This window comes from Coffea arabica, chromosome 4e (assembly GCF_036785885.1).
Source record: "Coffea arabica cultivar ET-39 chromosome 4e, Coffea Arabica ET-39 HiFi, whole genome shotgun sequence".
Taxonomy (NCBI): Eukaryota; Viridiplantae; Streptophyta; class Magnoliopsida; order Gentianales; family Rubiaceae; genus Coffea; species Coffea arabica.
In genome coordinates, this window is record NC_092317.1 from 31908545 (window position 1) to 31924300 (window position 15756).

Here is a 15756-nt window from a genome sequence, read left to right on the forward strand (position 1 = left end):
AAGATTGCAGAGGTAGTGGAGTTGCATCACTACGTGGAAATCACGGACATGGTGGACAAAGCTTCCAAAGCGGAGCGTCGCCTCAAGAGGAGGGATGCCACTCGACTCACTAGTACATAACCGGTTAGCTCGAATTGGAGAACATATCCGCCTACGAAGGAGAAGAAACCGATTATGGGAGCTTCGGGAAGGATACCAAGGCGGTGACTGACGCCTCTAAAGCCCATAACCATGAGATCAAGTGCTTCAAATGCCAAGGGTTTGGTCACATCGCATCTCAGTGTCCAAATCGACGAACCATGCTCTTACTTGAAAATGGAGAAGTCGTGACGGATGAAGAAGACAGCTATAAAGGAGTACCATCGTTGGGAGAGAAGGATGCCGATTCTAGTGAGGAAATACCAACGAATGAACAACTCGACTTAGTGGTTCAAAAGGTGCTAACTGCTCAAGTAAAGGAAGAAAATGGCCAACAAAGGGAAAACATCTTCTACACACGTTGTCACATAAAAGGCAAGGTGTGTAGTCTTATAATTGATCCCAGGAGTTGTACAAACGTGGCAAGTATGACACTAGTGGAGAAGGCCTCGCTTCCTACAATCAAGCATCCACATCCATATAGGCTCCAATAGTTGAACGACAGTGGAGATGTGCGAGTCACAAAGCAAGTCGAGATCCTATTCCGCATTGGTCGATACGAGGATAAAGTCCTCTATGATGTCGTGCCAATGCAAGCTACTCATGTGCTATTGGGGAGACCATGGCAATATGATGAAAGAACTAGCCACGATGGTTTCACCAATAAGTACACCTTTATGCACGACAACAGGAAAGTCACACTTGTGCCTCTCACTCCTAAACAAGTGCACGAGGACCAAGTCCGGTTGCAACAAGAACACGAGGAGCAAAGGAAATTGAAAGGAGCCGAGAAGAGTGAGGGAAAACTGGCCTTAAATGATTCGGCCCTTGAGAAGAGAACTGAGAGGAAGCAAAGCATGCTCGCAAAAGCCAGGGATTTAAAGAAAGCTTTACTTTCTTACCAACACTTGCTTATGATAGTATGTAAAGAAGTTATGCTTGCTTCTACCATATAACTACCATCATAACTACCATATAAATTTAACCACTGTATATTTTCATGATACCCCGTGTTATCTCATTGTTGCAGGAATTTGAGGATATGTTTCCTGAGGAGATCCCGGATGGACTACCTCCCATCCGTGGCATTGAGCACCAAATAAACCTCATTCCGGGCTCACCATTGCCCAATAAAGCCCCCTATCGCATGAGTCCCGAGGAAACCAAGGAACTACAAAGGCAAGTGGACGAACTGCTTAAGAAAGGTTGGGTGCATGAAAGCCTAAGTCCCTGTGCCGTCCCCATCATCTTGGCGTCAAAGAAGGATGGAAGCTCACGCATGTGTGTGGATTGCAGAGCCATCAATTCGATAACGGTAAAGTATCGTCATCCTATACCTAGGTTAGATGACATGCTAGATGAACTAAATGGGGCTGTAATTTTCATGAAAATTGATTTTAAAAGTGGGTATCACCAAATCCGAATGAAGGACGGGGACGAATGGAAAACGGCTTTTAAGACTACTTATGGGTTGTATAAATGGCTAGTCATGCCCTTTGGTTTATCTAACGCCCCTAATACATTCATGAGGTTAATGAATCATATTCTACGCCCTTTTCTTGATAAATTTGTGGTAGTCTATTTTGATGATATCTTAGTCTCTAGTCGAAATCTTGATGAACACATAGAGCATTTACGTGTTATTTTAAATGCCTTATGCCAAGCAAGTTTGTATGCTAACTTGAAAAAGTGTTCTTTTTGCACAAATCAGTTGGTCTTTCAAGGATATGTTATTAGTGCATAGGGAATACAGGTAGATAAAAGGAAGGTGAAAGCCATCCAAGATTGGCCGACACCAAAGACTGTGAGCGAAGTAAAGAGCTTCCATGGATTAGCTAGTTTTTACCGCAGGTTTGTGCGAGATTTCAGCACCATTGCCGCTCCGTTGACTGCCGTAATCAAGAAGAATGTCGCCTTTCATTGGGGAGCTGACCAAGATAAGGCATTTCAATTACTTAAACACAAACTCACGCACACACCTGTACTTTCTTTGCCTAGTTTTGACAAGATGTTTGAAATCGAATGTGATACTTCAGGTGTTGGCATTGGAGCTGTGTTAATGCAAGAGGGTAGGCCTACTTTAGCGAGAAGCTGAGTGGGGCAGCCTTGAACTACTCCACCTACGATAAGGAGCTATACTCCCTCATTAGGGCTCTCGAAACATGGCAACATTATTTGAGAGCAAGGGAGTTCGTCATTCATACTGATCACGAGTCACTCAAACACTTGAAGTCACAACAAAAGTTGAACAAAAGGCTTGCCGATGGATTGCTTTTGTTGAGACTTTCCCATACATGATCAAGTATAAGACAGGTAAAATCAATGTAGTAGCTGATGCCTTGTCACGCAGGTACTCTTTACTTACCTTACTCAACACTAAGCTACTTGGTTTTGAAACCATCAAGGAGTTATATGCAAAAGATCCAGATTTTAGTGAATGCTATGCACAATGCTTACAATCTAGGTTGGATCACTTTTTTATGCATGATGGTTATTTGTTTCGAGTTGAAAAACTATGCAACCCTCAGTCTATTGTTAGTCCATGAAGAACATTCAGGTAGTCTAATGGGACACTTTGGTGCTGCAAAGACTTTGGTTGTTTTGCAGGAACACTTCTATTGGCCAAAGATGAGAAGAGATGTGGAACGTGTGTGGTTGGTCGATGCATTGTGTGCCACAAAGCTAAGTCTAAGACTCAACCATTCGGTTTGTATACCCCTTTACCTGTGCCTACTACACCTTGTGATGTGTGCATGAACCAGGGCCCAGTCCAAGTCCCATTAGGCCCAGTCACACGTGCACGGGCCAAGCTATTCAAGGAATCCCTCCAAACCCTTGTTCAAGTTGTCCACGATCAACATGGAGGCTATAGAGATATTGAAGGCTTGGAAAGGATCAATCAAGCAACTTGCACTTTGGTCCAAGCCCAGGAAGACTCCAGTGGGCCTCCTTACGAATCGGCCGAGTAGGGCCTTAGTCGTTGTTTCCATTTTGTTTGGACTAATTGTCCGTAGAAGGCTTGAGGCCGGCCCACCTTGATGACAAGGTAGCCGACCTCCCCTTTAGGTTTCTTTAGGGTTTTTAGTTGTTTCATTAAGCCTATAAATAGGCTAGCCTTGTAAGGTTAAAGACTAGTTTTTGATGAATTAAAATTATTAGTGCATTCGTTTTCTTTCATAAAGAATTCGTGCCTTTCAACTTGCTTGGCAAGGGTTATTGAGCAATCTCGCGTCCTGTCCTTGATTGTTCGTCCGACCTATTCCCCTGGAGTATTCACCTTCATTGGAGTGTCGTCTACCACCTCCAATCAAATCGAGTTGTCCGTTTGAGTAAGGGTTCCGCAATCCAAGCGTTGGACATCCCCGCTAGATCCTTGGGCAAACGTGCTACGTGTCTCGACCGTGGATCGAGGAACGTATCAGTTGGCTTCAGAGCTTTGGTGGAGGTATCTTCCGTTATATCCATAGTTGTGTCTTAGTTTCATTATTTCCGCTGCCTTGTGTTTTGAAAAAAAAAAAAAAAAACTGTTCGTTTGCTTTGTTGCTTCGTTGTGCCGTTTTCCTTCGTTTGTTATCTAGAAATTCTGGTCGTTGTTTTATTGATTGAGTTCGTATCCATACCCGTTCGTTTGTGTCTTCAAGTCTGTCCGTTGCTGCTTTGCTAGTCAAAAAAAAAACAAACAAAATCTGTTTGCATCGCTTGTCAAAAAAAAAAAAAAACATTCTGTCCGTGTCTTGTCTTGTGCCTTGCCGTGAGTCTTTCCTTTCTGTCCATTGGTGTCCGCATTCATCAAAAAAAAAAAAAAAAAAAGGAGACAACCAACAAAATAGAAATTTCTGTCCGTTGTGAGTCAAAAAAAATCTGTTCGCTAATTCTTGTTCTTGGTCGCGTAAATTTCTGGACAGTTGTGTGTTTTGTTGCTAGTCCAATCTGCCCAGATTTTATCCTCGTATTACAACCATTCTGCCCAGCAATTGGTCCTAGCCGAAACTGAAAAAAAAAAACACAAAAAAAAAAGAAGAAAGAAAAAACCGCGGCTAGGGTTTTGTGCGGCTAGAGTTTTTGTGATTGCCAAATCTGTCCAAGTGTTAGTCGCTTATCTAAGTTGTTTAGTTAGTTTCCTAAACTGATTTGTGGACCAAACTTGTTGGAGTTGTGAATCTTGAAGGAAATCTACGTGAGTTTTAGGATTCTTGACTTTCTTGAACTTAATCTTGAAGTTCTTGGAAGTTCTTGATAAAAAACTTGGAGTTTTGGGGCTGTTGGTTGTAGTAAATTAGGACTTGATCAGAATCTGGTTTTGAACCCCTTTCGGCCAGGTGTAGTCTATTACCAAGTATAAAAAAAAAAAGAACCGAAAAAGAAACAAGAAGAGCCATCGGGTAGCAAGAAAACCAAGAAGGAAAATCGCACTTCTTATTGCCAAATCTGTCTTATTGCATCTTGTACCCAAACCAGAAAATTACAGCAAGTAGAAGAAAAAAAAAAAATTCAAAAGTTTTGACCAACCTCTTCTTGAAATTCTTGAACACCTTGAACTTTGATTACTTGCACTACCTTTTGGGATTCTTGAGGTTCTTGATCATCAAGAGTTTTGAAGACTTGCACTTCTCTTCGAATAAAGAGTTTCTTGTAAGTTCTTGCATCCATACGGGGTTTCCTTGGTTTAGGAATAAAATCCTTGGGAGTTTCTTGAGCAACCCGTGGGAAAGAACCCTGAGAGACTTGGTTCACGCTGTCTTGAGACGCCATTGACTTGGCACAACAACCGAAACTGTCTTACTCTTGGCACGAAGGAAGGAGCCGAACTGGTTGTGACTTGAGAGTAGAGAGAGAGCCGAACTTCTTGGGTGAAGTGTGCGGCTGTGAGGGGAGGTTAATAGGGAACAATAGCCGACTTTGGGAGGGGTTCAAGAAGGAAGAAATCTGGAAATTTCGGTGGCCCAATTCTGGTTTTTGTTGTGAGCATAGTGGGCGGCTGCTTGAGCGGGTTTATAAGGGTCTTCTAGCCGACTTTGGGAAGGGAATAAAGGGAAGATTTCTGGAAAATTACGGTCAAGAGGAGAGAGAGGGAACCGAATCTGTTTTGAGAAGAATTAGGAAGTTGCTTAAGCAAGGTTTTCAAAGGAAGTTTTCAACTCCAACTTGTTTGCCAACTTAGTTTAGGAGACTAAGTACAACACTTGGATAAAACTTGGACACCTTCCTACTTTTTCTCCTCCATTTTTGGGATATTCTCCTACATTTCCTCATTCACTTTAGGAAACTACTCCTACATCTTAGGCATTCTTAGAGTTTCCTTTATTGGTAATATTTTCCAAATCTGTCCACCACCTTTAAGCTTTCCAAAACCGTCCTTCCCTTCATCAAAACAAATCTCTTGCTTACTCTTGTGGGGGACAAGTTGGTGACGCTAATCGGGCTCGAGCAACATTACTCAACTACCTAAACCAACAGGTAAAGGTACCTGGTAAGTTTTATAGAGTGACTTGAGCACTACACACGAGCGCGAGAGATACACTTAGGGAGTGAAGTGAGGATTATATTTGCACTTTCTTTGCTTGTTACTAACCTTTGCAGGGGGGGCATCACGAGACACATGGAGCAAGATCAACAACCACCTTCCAAAGACCTTTCTCTGATGTTCACCGCCATGAGACATGAGCTCAAACGCATTAGTGAGCAACAAATGGAAGAGTTGCACAACCGGTTTGACGAGCTCACCAAGAGTCTCACCCCAGGCTCTCGTTCTGGATCACGCAATCGGAGTGGTCGTGACCGCAAAGGAGCACCCAGTGAGGACTACTCCGCCAGTGACGACGACGAGCGACCCGAGAGGCCGCGACGGGACACGCCTACGAACGAACTCAAGGGGCTTAAAATTCAAGTCCCCGCATTCAAAGGCAAAAGTGACCCTGAGGCTTACTTGGAGTGGGAGGGCCGTATCGAGATGGTCTTCGACTGCTACGATTACGCCGAGGAACAAAAGGTTAAAGTTGCCACCGTGGAGTTCACCGACTACGCACTAGTCTGGTGGGACCAAGTACGGACCCATAGGAGAAGGATGGGCGAACCACGTGTCCGGACTTGGCGCGAACTCAAGGCACTAATGCGCAAACGATTCGTTCCTAGCTACTACAATCGCGATCTCCATTCTAAACTTCAAACCCTCGCTCAAGGCAACATGAGTGTGGAAGACTACTACAAAGAGATCGAGATGGCCATGATGAGGGCCAACATTCAAGAGGACAATGAAGCCACGATGGCTAGGTTTCTTCGAGGTCTCAATCCCGACCTTCAAGAAGCCTTGGAGCTCCAACATTACCTGGACATGCACGACCTTCTAGAACTCGCTATCAAGGCCGAGCGGGGAAAGAAGCTCAGACGAGGAGCACGTCCTTTCCAATCTTCTAACACCACTTCATGGAGGGGCAACCAACCACGAAGGGCGACCCACGAAGTTGGAAACGCGGCGATACCAACCTCTTCTAACCGCATCCAAGGTAACACCTCTAATCGTAATGCCTATTCTACACCTAACAAGGGTCCCGATGTATCCAGGTCTACTTCTAAGGCACCACAAGAGACTCCTAAGGCAAGGAGCAGGGACATCAAATGTTTTAAGTGCCAAGGGTTTGGGCATATTCAATCTCAATGTCCAAACCAACGGGTCATGCTAATCACTCACAATGGCGAGATTGTGTCCGATGACGACGACTGTGAGGAGCTACCCGAGTTGACCAAAGGCGACGGCCTGGATGACGACTTTACTGAGGAAGATTGCTCGCCTATACAAGGGGACGTCGGGTGTTTGGTGGCACGACGAGTGCTAACAGCCCGAGTTAAGGAGGATGAGCAATTACAACGGGAAAACCTGTTTTACACTCGTTGCAAAGTAGGTGACAAGGTGTGTAGTCTCATCATCGACGGTGGGAGTTGCACAAACGTGGCAAGCTTACTCATGGTTGAGAGCTTAGGACTTCCAACCACTAGACATCCACACCCTTATCGCCTCCAATGGTTAAGCGAGGAAGGAGAGGTACGTGTCTTCAAACAGGTACGCATCCCTTTTTCCATTGGAACTTACACCGATGAAGTTGTTTGTGACGTGGTACCTATGCATGCCACCCATGTTATCTTGGGTCGACCATGGCAATTTGACAAACACGTCACGTTCGACGGAAGGGCCAACAAGTACACTCTCTTGCATGATGGCAAACGCAAGGTTCTCACACCACTTACACCTGCACAAGTATATGAGGACCAACTTAAGCTCCAAAGAGAGTGTGAACAAGACCGTCAAAGAAGGAGACAAAAGGCGGTCGACCCTGGCAACGGCTCCACCCCTGCAAGTGAGTCATTGACCAAGGATCAAGGAAGCACACCTAGTGTGACGCGTGAGAAATCACTTACGCCACCTACCACTAGGAAGCAAAACATGATCATTAAGGCCAAGGACGTTAGGAAAGTTGTCAATTCTGATCAGCCCGTCCTTCTCATGATTTGCAAACATGTGCTTTTAGATGTTGCTGAACTCGATAAGGCATTGCCTGCGAGTATGGTTGTTCTTTTGCAGGAATTTGAGGATGTTTTCCCCGACGAAGTCCCTGATGGCTTACCACCTATTCGAGGGATTGAGCACCAAATCGACCTCATTCCTGGGGCACCACTACCCAACAAACCTGCCTACCGCATGGGTCCTGAAGAGACCAAGGAGCTGCAAAGGCAAGTTGATGGCCTCTTAGGTAAAGGTTGGGTAAAGGAAAGTCTAAGTCCTTGTGCTGTGCCAGTGATACTTGTGCCCAAAAAGGACGGTACTTGGCGTATGTGCACTGACTGTCGGGCTGTGAACGCTATCACCATCAAATATCGTCATCCCATTCCTAGACTTGATGATATGCTTGATGAACTCGATGGTGCCATTATTTTCACCAAAATTGACTTGAGGAGTGGCTATCATCAGATTCGGATGAAAGAAGGCGACGAGTGGAAAACGGCCTTCAAAACCAAACATGGTCTCTATGAGTGGTTAGTCATGCCGTTTGGCTTAACTAATGCCCCTAGCACCTTCATGCGACTAATGAACCATGTGTTGAGACATTTCATTGGCAAGTTTGTCATTGTTTACTTTGATGACATCCTGATCTATAGCCGTAGTGAGCATGAGCATCTAGAGCATGTGAGATTAGTTCTTGAGACACTTCGACAGGCGCGTCTGTACGCCAACCTCAAGAAGTGCACCTTTTGTACTAACGAGCTTGTGTTTTTAGGCTATGTAGTAGGTTCACAGGGCATCAAGGTGGACAAATCCAAGATTGACGCCATCGAGCAATGGCCAACCCCCACATCCGTCCCTGACGTGCGCAGCTTTCTTGGATTGGCGGGCTTTTACCGGCGATTTGTCAAGAATTTTAGCACTATTGCCGCCCCGTTGACCGCCGTGACAAAGAAGCATGACAAGTTCCTTTGGGGAGAATCACAAGACCAAGCATTTCTCGCCCTCAAGGACACACTAACGCATGCCCCTGTGTTAGCATTACCAAACTTTAACAATACCTTTGAAATTGAATGTGATGCTTCTGGTGTAGGTATTGGCGCAGTCCTAATGCAAGACAAGAGGCCGTGTGCCTTCTTTAGCGAAAAGTTGGGAGGAGCTGCATTGAACTACCCCACGTACGACAAGGAGTTGTACGCCTTAGTGAGGGCCTTGGAGACCTGGCAACATTATCTTCGCCCTCGAGAGTTCGTGATACACACTGATCACGAGTCATTGAAGTACCTCAAAGGGCAACCTAAATTAAGCAAGAGACATGCCAAATGGGTAAGCTTCATTGACACCTTTTCTTATGTGATTAAGTACAAAACTGGCAAGACAAATGTGGTAGCTGATGCCTTGTCACGTAGACACTCCTTGCTTGCCTGTCTTGATGCCAAATTGCTTGGGTTCGAAATGATAAAGGACCTCTACACTAATGATCATGACTTTGGTGATATCTATGCCGTGTGTGTTAAGAATCCGCATGGAAAGTACTTTTTGCATGATGGATTTCTATTCCATGTAGATAAACTGTGTGTGCCTAACTCTTCCATTCGTGATCTTTTGATTCGAGAGGCACATTGTGGTGGTCTCATGGGCCACTTCGGCATTGCCAAGACACTGGCTATGTTGCAAGAGCACTTTTACTGGCCCCATATGCGTAGGGATGTTGACCGCATGGTTGGTAGGTGTGCTACTTGCCACAAGGCAAAGTCCAAAACAAATCCATATGGCTTGTATACCCCATTACCTATCCCTCACCATCCCTGGGTTGACTTGTCTATGGACTTTATTCTAGGTTTGCCTAGATCGCCAAGAGGTAATGACTCCATCTTTGTGGTGGTTGATAGGTTTTCTAAGATGGCTCATTTTGTTCCATGTCACAAAACTGACGATGCCTCTCATATTGCTACTCTATTCTTCAAAGAAATTGTCCGTCTGCATGGTATGCCTAGGACCATTGTTAGTGATAGGGATGTGAAATTTCTGAGTTATTTTTGGAAGACTCTGTGGTCTAAACTTGGCACCCGGTTACTATTCTCCACCACCAGTCATCCACAAAGCGATGGACAAACTGAAGTTGTCAATCGCACACTTGGCACACTACTTCGGGCATTGATTAAAAAGAATCTTAAGACTTGGGAAGAGTGTTTGCCTCATGTTGAATTCGCCTACAATCGAGTTGTTCATAGTGCTACACACTACTCACCTTTTGAGATTGTTTATGGCTTTAACCCGCTAACCCCTCTTGATTTAGTACCCTTACCTTCCTCTGAGCACACAAGCTTAGATGGGAAAAAGAAGGCCGATTTTGTGCGCAGGTTACATGAAGCTGTTCGAGCAAACATTGAAAGGCGTACTCAGCAATACACCCAGCAGGCTAACAAGCACCGCCGCAAAATGATCTTCGAGCCTGGTGATTGGGTTTGGTTACACTTACGCAAAGAGAGGTTCCCCAAGCAGCGACAAAGCAAATTATCCCCCAGAGGGGATGGACCTTTTCGTGTGCTCCACCGGGTTAATGACAACGCCTACAAATTGGAGCTACCTGGGGAGTACAATGTTAGCGCGACCTTCAATGTCGCAGACTTGAGCCCGTTTCTTGGTGAGGAGGATCCAGATTTGAGGGCAAATCCTTCACAAGAGGAGGGGACTGATGTGTGCATGAACCAGGGCCCAGTCCAAGTCCCATTAGGCCCAGTCACACGTGCACGGGCCAAGCTATTCAAGGAATCCCTCCAAACCCTTGTTCAAGTTGTCCACGATCAACATGGAGGCTATAGAGATATTGAAGGCTTGGAAAGGATCAATCAAGCAACTTGCACTTTGGTCCAAGCCCAGGAAGACTCCAGTGGGCCTCCTTACGAATCGGCCGAGTAGGGCCTTAGTCGTTGTTTCCATTTTGTTTGGACTAATTGTCCGTAGAAGGCTTGAGGCCGGCCCACCTTGATGACAAGGTAGCCGACCTCCCCTTTAGGTTTCTTTAGGGTTTTTAGTTGTTTCATTAAGCCTATAAATAGGCTAGCCTTGTAAGGTTAAAGACTAGTTTTTGATGAATTAAAATTATTAGTGCATTCGTTTTCTTTCATAAAGAATTCGTGCCTTTCAACTTGCTTGGCAAGGGTTATTGAGCAATCTCGCGTCCTGTCCTTGATTGTTCGTCCGACCTATTCCCCTGGAGTATTCACCTTCATTGGAGTGTCGTCTACCACCTCCAATCAAATCGAGTTGTCCGTTTGAGTAAGGGTTCCGCAATCCAAGCGTTGGACATCCCCGCTAGATCCTTGGGCAAACGTGCTACGTGTCTCGACCGTGGATCGAGGAACGTATCACCTCACAAAACGGATGATGCTTCTTACATTGCTGATTTGTTCTTTCGTGGGATAGTTAGGTTACATGGCATGCCTAGAACTATTGTTTCTGACAGGGATGTTAAATTTCTTAGCTATTTCTGGAAGACATTGTGGGGAAAATTGGGCACTAAACTGTTATTCTCGACTTCAAGTCACCCACAAACGGATAGCCAAACAGAAGTTGTTAATCGCACTTTATCTACATTGTTGCGTGCCATCATTAAAAAGAACATTAAGTCTTGGGAGGAATGTCTTCCTCATGTTGAGTTTGCCTATGACCGAACTGTGCATAGTGCTACACGTTTCTCACCTTTTGAAGTTGTATATGGTTTTAACCCGTTAACTTCTTTGGATTTGTCACCTTTGCCGTTGTCTGAGTGTGTCAATCTGGATGAAAAGAAAAGGGCAGATTTTGTGAAGGCACTACATGAGAAAGTGTGACTCAACATTGAGCAACGCACGAGTCAATATGCGAAGCAAGCAAACAAAGGAAGGCGTCAAATGATCTTTGATTGGTTGCACCTTCGCGAAGAGAGGTTTCCAGTTCAACGACAAAGCAAGCTACTCCCCTGAGGCGACGGTTCCTTCCAAGTTCTTGAGCGTGTGAACAACAATGCTTACAAGTTGGACCTCCCAGGTGAGTATGGAGCTATAAGTGCCACATTTAATGTCACTGACTTTAGTCCATTTCTCGCAGAATTTGAATCAGATTTGAGGGCAAATCCTTTTCAAGAGGAGAGGAATGATTCGAAGGAGAACATCGAGTAGACCATACAAGTAGAACAAGTGAAGGTTTCCCTCGGCCCTGTCACTCGAGCACGCGTCAAGAAAATGAAGGAAGCACTCCAACTTCTAGTACAAGCTGCCCAAGCCCAAGTTGGGAGGCCTCGGCCCATAGAAGGCCTTGCAAGTGAGAATGAAAGACAAATCACCTTGGTAGAGGCCTTGCTCGATGAAGAGGAGCTTGTTTGAGGGCCACAGCCCTTTCTGGAGTATCATGGTTAATCATATAGTTATTTAAAGTTTAAGTATTGCATTAGTAGTTATGGCCTAGATCAATAAAGCTCATGTTGAGCATAGGACCGAGTAGGAGGCCCACTACCTTTGGCCGAACTTAGCAAGGGCCACGGACCTTCCTTGGAGCCCTAAGTCCCTTTTGGATTTTCGAGCATCTAGTAGTAGTATTATATTTAGGACTATTGCTTGTATTATTTTTTTTCAGATTTGGTTTAATACAAAATTGAGAGTTCTCTCATTGGCTTCTTGTGAGCTTTTCCTGAAGTTCTTAGAATAATTCCCTAGGATCTTCAAGTTGACTTATCAATCTAGAATCACACTAGATTGTGGCGTCTTCAACACTATACCAAGGTTCGTTAGCCACGTGATTAACGGGTAAAGATATCATCAACTCCAAACGTGCTCCGTCCCTCTAGATCCTGTGCGCCTGTCTCTTGCGGGTTTCGTCACAAGTTGGCGATGTTCGTATCAGTTGGTAATCAGAGCTAGTTAGAGGTATCACATTACATCCCTTGTTTTTGTTGTTTTGAGCCAGTTTTTATCCATCAATTTTGTTGCTAGGTCATTAGGGTTTTGTGTCAAATCGTGGGAAGGGTTTCTTGTGAAGTCCGAATCGTTTGCTTCTTGTTAGTGTGCTGTCCGCAATTTTCCAGAATTATTCCAGTATTTTCGTGTGTTGTTTCTGCCCAAGTTTCATCAATGAGTTTGTTGGTGTTGTGTTTGAATCATTAGAGTAATAAAAAACAAAAAAAAGTCACGCACCTTATTTTGTTCTCACGTCAAGATGCTGGAATTTCGTTTTGAGTATTGCTGAAATTCTGTTTTACCTATTTCATGAGTTTTGGTTGTTGTTCTTGTAAACCTTGGATACCATAATATAATTTGGGGAAGTTCTTGAGTTCTTGAACAAGATTCTTGAAGTTCTTGGGCCTGCAAGACTTGACTTGAAAGTTCTTGAAACCATAAAATCAAGAACTAGGGTTTCTTGAAAGTTTGAATAACCTTGCATCCGCTTCTTGATCTTGTGGTATAATCTGAAATTGTGATCCTTGAAGAGCCGGAATCTTGAACAAAAGACAAAAAAAGAAGAAAAGAAACGAAACAAAAAAAAAGAGGAACGAGAGACCGAATGCTCAATGGAAATCAGATTTCCAAATCTTGATTGGTTTGAGTTTCCAATTCTTGGTTGGCTTCCAAATCTTAATTGGCTTCAATATCTTGAGCTTCCTATTCTCGACTGAATTCCAACAACCTCAAATGACCTGGATAGCCCCAAAAACACCCCAAACCAGTTTCCTAAACCGCTACAAAGACCTTATCCAAATCACCCTTGGATTCTTGAGTTTCCTAAATTGGTTGGACTAGTTGTTGCAAACCGAATTGGCTGAAATTTGAGGGCTGATTCTGGCATTATTTGAACACCACAAAAGCACCTTTTTCCCTCCAAAATACTGACCAGAACTCGGCAAAAACAGCAGCTCAAAATTCCAGTTTTCGGGTTGGAGTCTTTCTAGGATTCCAAATTTCAGCTTTGAGTTGTGAGTCGCGTCTAGTATCGATCATCTTAGGATTGCTTTCCTACATTATTTGAGTCATTAAACAGCATCTTAATTGTGTCATATACCTGAGTTTGTTCCAGTTTGACCCCTTGCTTCATTCACTGTTTGATACGTGGTTGAACGTCGACATTGGAGCTCCTTGGAGGAAATTTTCTGATTTTTTCAAGAGAGGCAAACAAAGGCCAATAAGGGTTATTTGTGAGATCATTAGAGTGGGTAATTTTGAGTGACACAAGAGAGTTGAGTGTAAACACGTAAGGGAGCGTCAAAGGCAATATACCCTTGTGTCTCTGCTAACTCTTTTTACAGGTTTACCTTAGCATGGATTCTCACCCTTTTGACAATAAACTTAACATGGAGGCCTTGACGAGTGAGTTCCAATGGAGGATGGACATGTCCCTTGAATCCCTACATGAGTGAATAGACCAACTTGAGAACCATCAACAACGAAGTAACTCGGTTCATGGAGGAAGCAATAGGGATGAATCCGGTCCTATGCATGGCGGAGATGAGGAAGACCGACGGCCTAGATATGCTCACCAAGACCAAAGAAGGAACGATGATGCACTCAAAGAGATCAAAATCAAAATCCCCTCATTCCAATGGAAATCCGATCCGGATGCCTACTTGGAGTGGGAGAAACGCATCGAGATGATCTTCGAATGTCAAGACTATAGGGAGGACCAAAAGGTAAAGCTTGCCACTCTCGAGTTCACGGATTACGCCATTATCTGGTCGGATCAAGTGCGACTTAGCCGAAGGAGATGTGGAGAACTACCTGTGACCACATGGCATGAACTTCGCAGGTTGATGAGGAAACGGTTCATTCCAAGTCACTACCACCGAGACCTTTATCAAAAACTACAAAACTTGAGTCAAGGGTCTCGAAGTGTAGATGACTGTTTCAAGGAGATGGAAATAGCCATGCTACGTGCCGATGTAGTGGAGGACCGGGAAGCGACAATGGCTAGGTTCTTAACTGGGTTGAGACCCAAGATTGCAGAGGTAGTGGAGTTGCATCACTACGTGGAAATCACGGACATGGTGGACAAAGCTTCCAAAGCGGAGCGTCGCCTCAAGAGGAGGGATGCCACTCGACTCACTAGTACATAACCGGTTAGCTCGAATTGGAGAACATATCCGCCTACGAAGGAGAAGAAACCGATTATGGGAGCTTCGGGAAGGATACCAAGGCGGTGACTGACGCCTCTAAAGCCCATAACCATGAGATCAAGTGCTTCAAATGCCAAGGGTTTGGTCACATCGCATCTCAGTGTCCAAATCGACGAACCATGCTCTTACTTGAAAATGGAGAAGTCGTGACGGATGAAGAAGACAGCTATAAAGGAGTACCATCGTTGGGAGAGAAGGATGCCGATTCTAGTGAGGAAATACCAACGAATGAACAACTCGACTTAGTGGTTCAAAAGGTGCTAACTGCTCAAGTAAAGGAAGAAAATGGCCAACAAAGGGAAAACATCTTCTACACACGTTGTCACATAAAAGGCAAGGTGTGTAGTCTTATAATTGATCCCAGGAGTTGTACAAACGTGGCAAGTATGACACTAGTGGAGAAGGCCTCGCTTCCTACAATCAAGCATCCACATCCATATAGGCTCCAATAGTTGAACGACAGTGGAGATGTGCGAGTCACAAAGCAAGTCGAGATCCTATTCCGCATTGGTCGATACGAGGATAAAGTCCTCTATGATGTCGTGCCAATGCAAGCTACTCATGTGCTATTGGGGAGACCATGGCAATATGATGAAAGAACTAGCCACGATGGTTTCACCAATAAGTACACCTTTATGCACGACAACAGGAAAGTCACACTTGTGCCTCTCACTCCTAAACAAGTGCACGAGGACCAAGTCCGGTTGCAACAAGAACACGAGGAGCAAAGGAAATTGAAAGGAGCCGAGAAGAGTGAGGGAAAACTGGCCTTAAATGATTCGGCCCTTGAGAAGAGAACTGAGAGGAAGCAAAGCATGCTCGCAAAAGCCAGGGATTTAAAGAAAGCTTTACTTTCTTACCAACACTTGCTTATGATAGTATGTAAAGAAGTTATGCTTGCTTCTACCATATAACTACCATCATAACTACCATATAAATTTAACCACTGTATATTTTCATGATACCCCGTGTTATCTCA

The 15756-nt window shown here is 44.4% G+C and overlaps 1 protein-coding gene across 1 annotated transcript; it reads left to right on the plus strand.

The window, feature by feature from the left end:
* Positions 1–299: 299 nt before the first annotated feature.
* LOC113721964 (uncharacterized) lies at positions 300–5802 on the plus strand. Its single transcript, XM_072046586.1, has 4 exons — positions 300–518; positions 633–1058; positions 1169–1513; positions 5719–5802. The coding sequence occupies exons 1-4, from the start codon at positions 300–302 to the stop codon at positions 5800–5802; spliced, it is 1074 nt and encodes a 357-aa protein (XP_071902687.1).
* The last annotated feature ends 9954 nt before the right edge of the window (positions 5803–15756 follow it).

Bases quoted from the DNA above. Each gene is read 5' to 3' on its own strand.
- LOC113721964 (XM_072046586.1), top strand. From the start codon at position 300: ATGCTCTTACTTGAAAATGGAGAAGTCGTGACGGATGAAGAAGACAGC. The intron at 519-632 runs GTGTGTAGTCTT...AGGCTCCAATAG, and splicing joins GTTGTCACATAAAAGGCAAG to TTGAACGACAGTGGAGATGT. The intron at 1,514-5,718 runs GTAATTTTCATG...TAACCTTTGCAG, and splicing joins TAGATGAACTAAATGGGGCT to GGGGGGCATCACGAGACACA.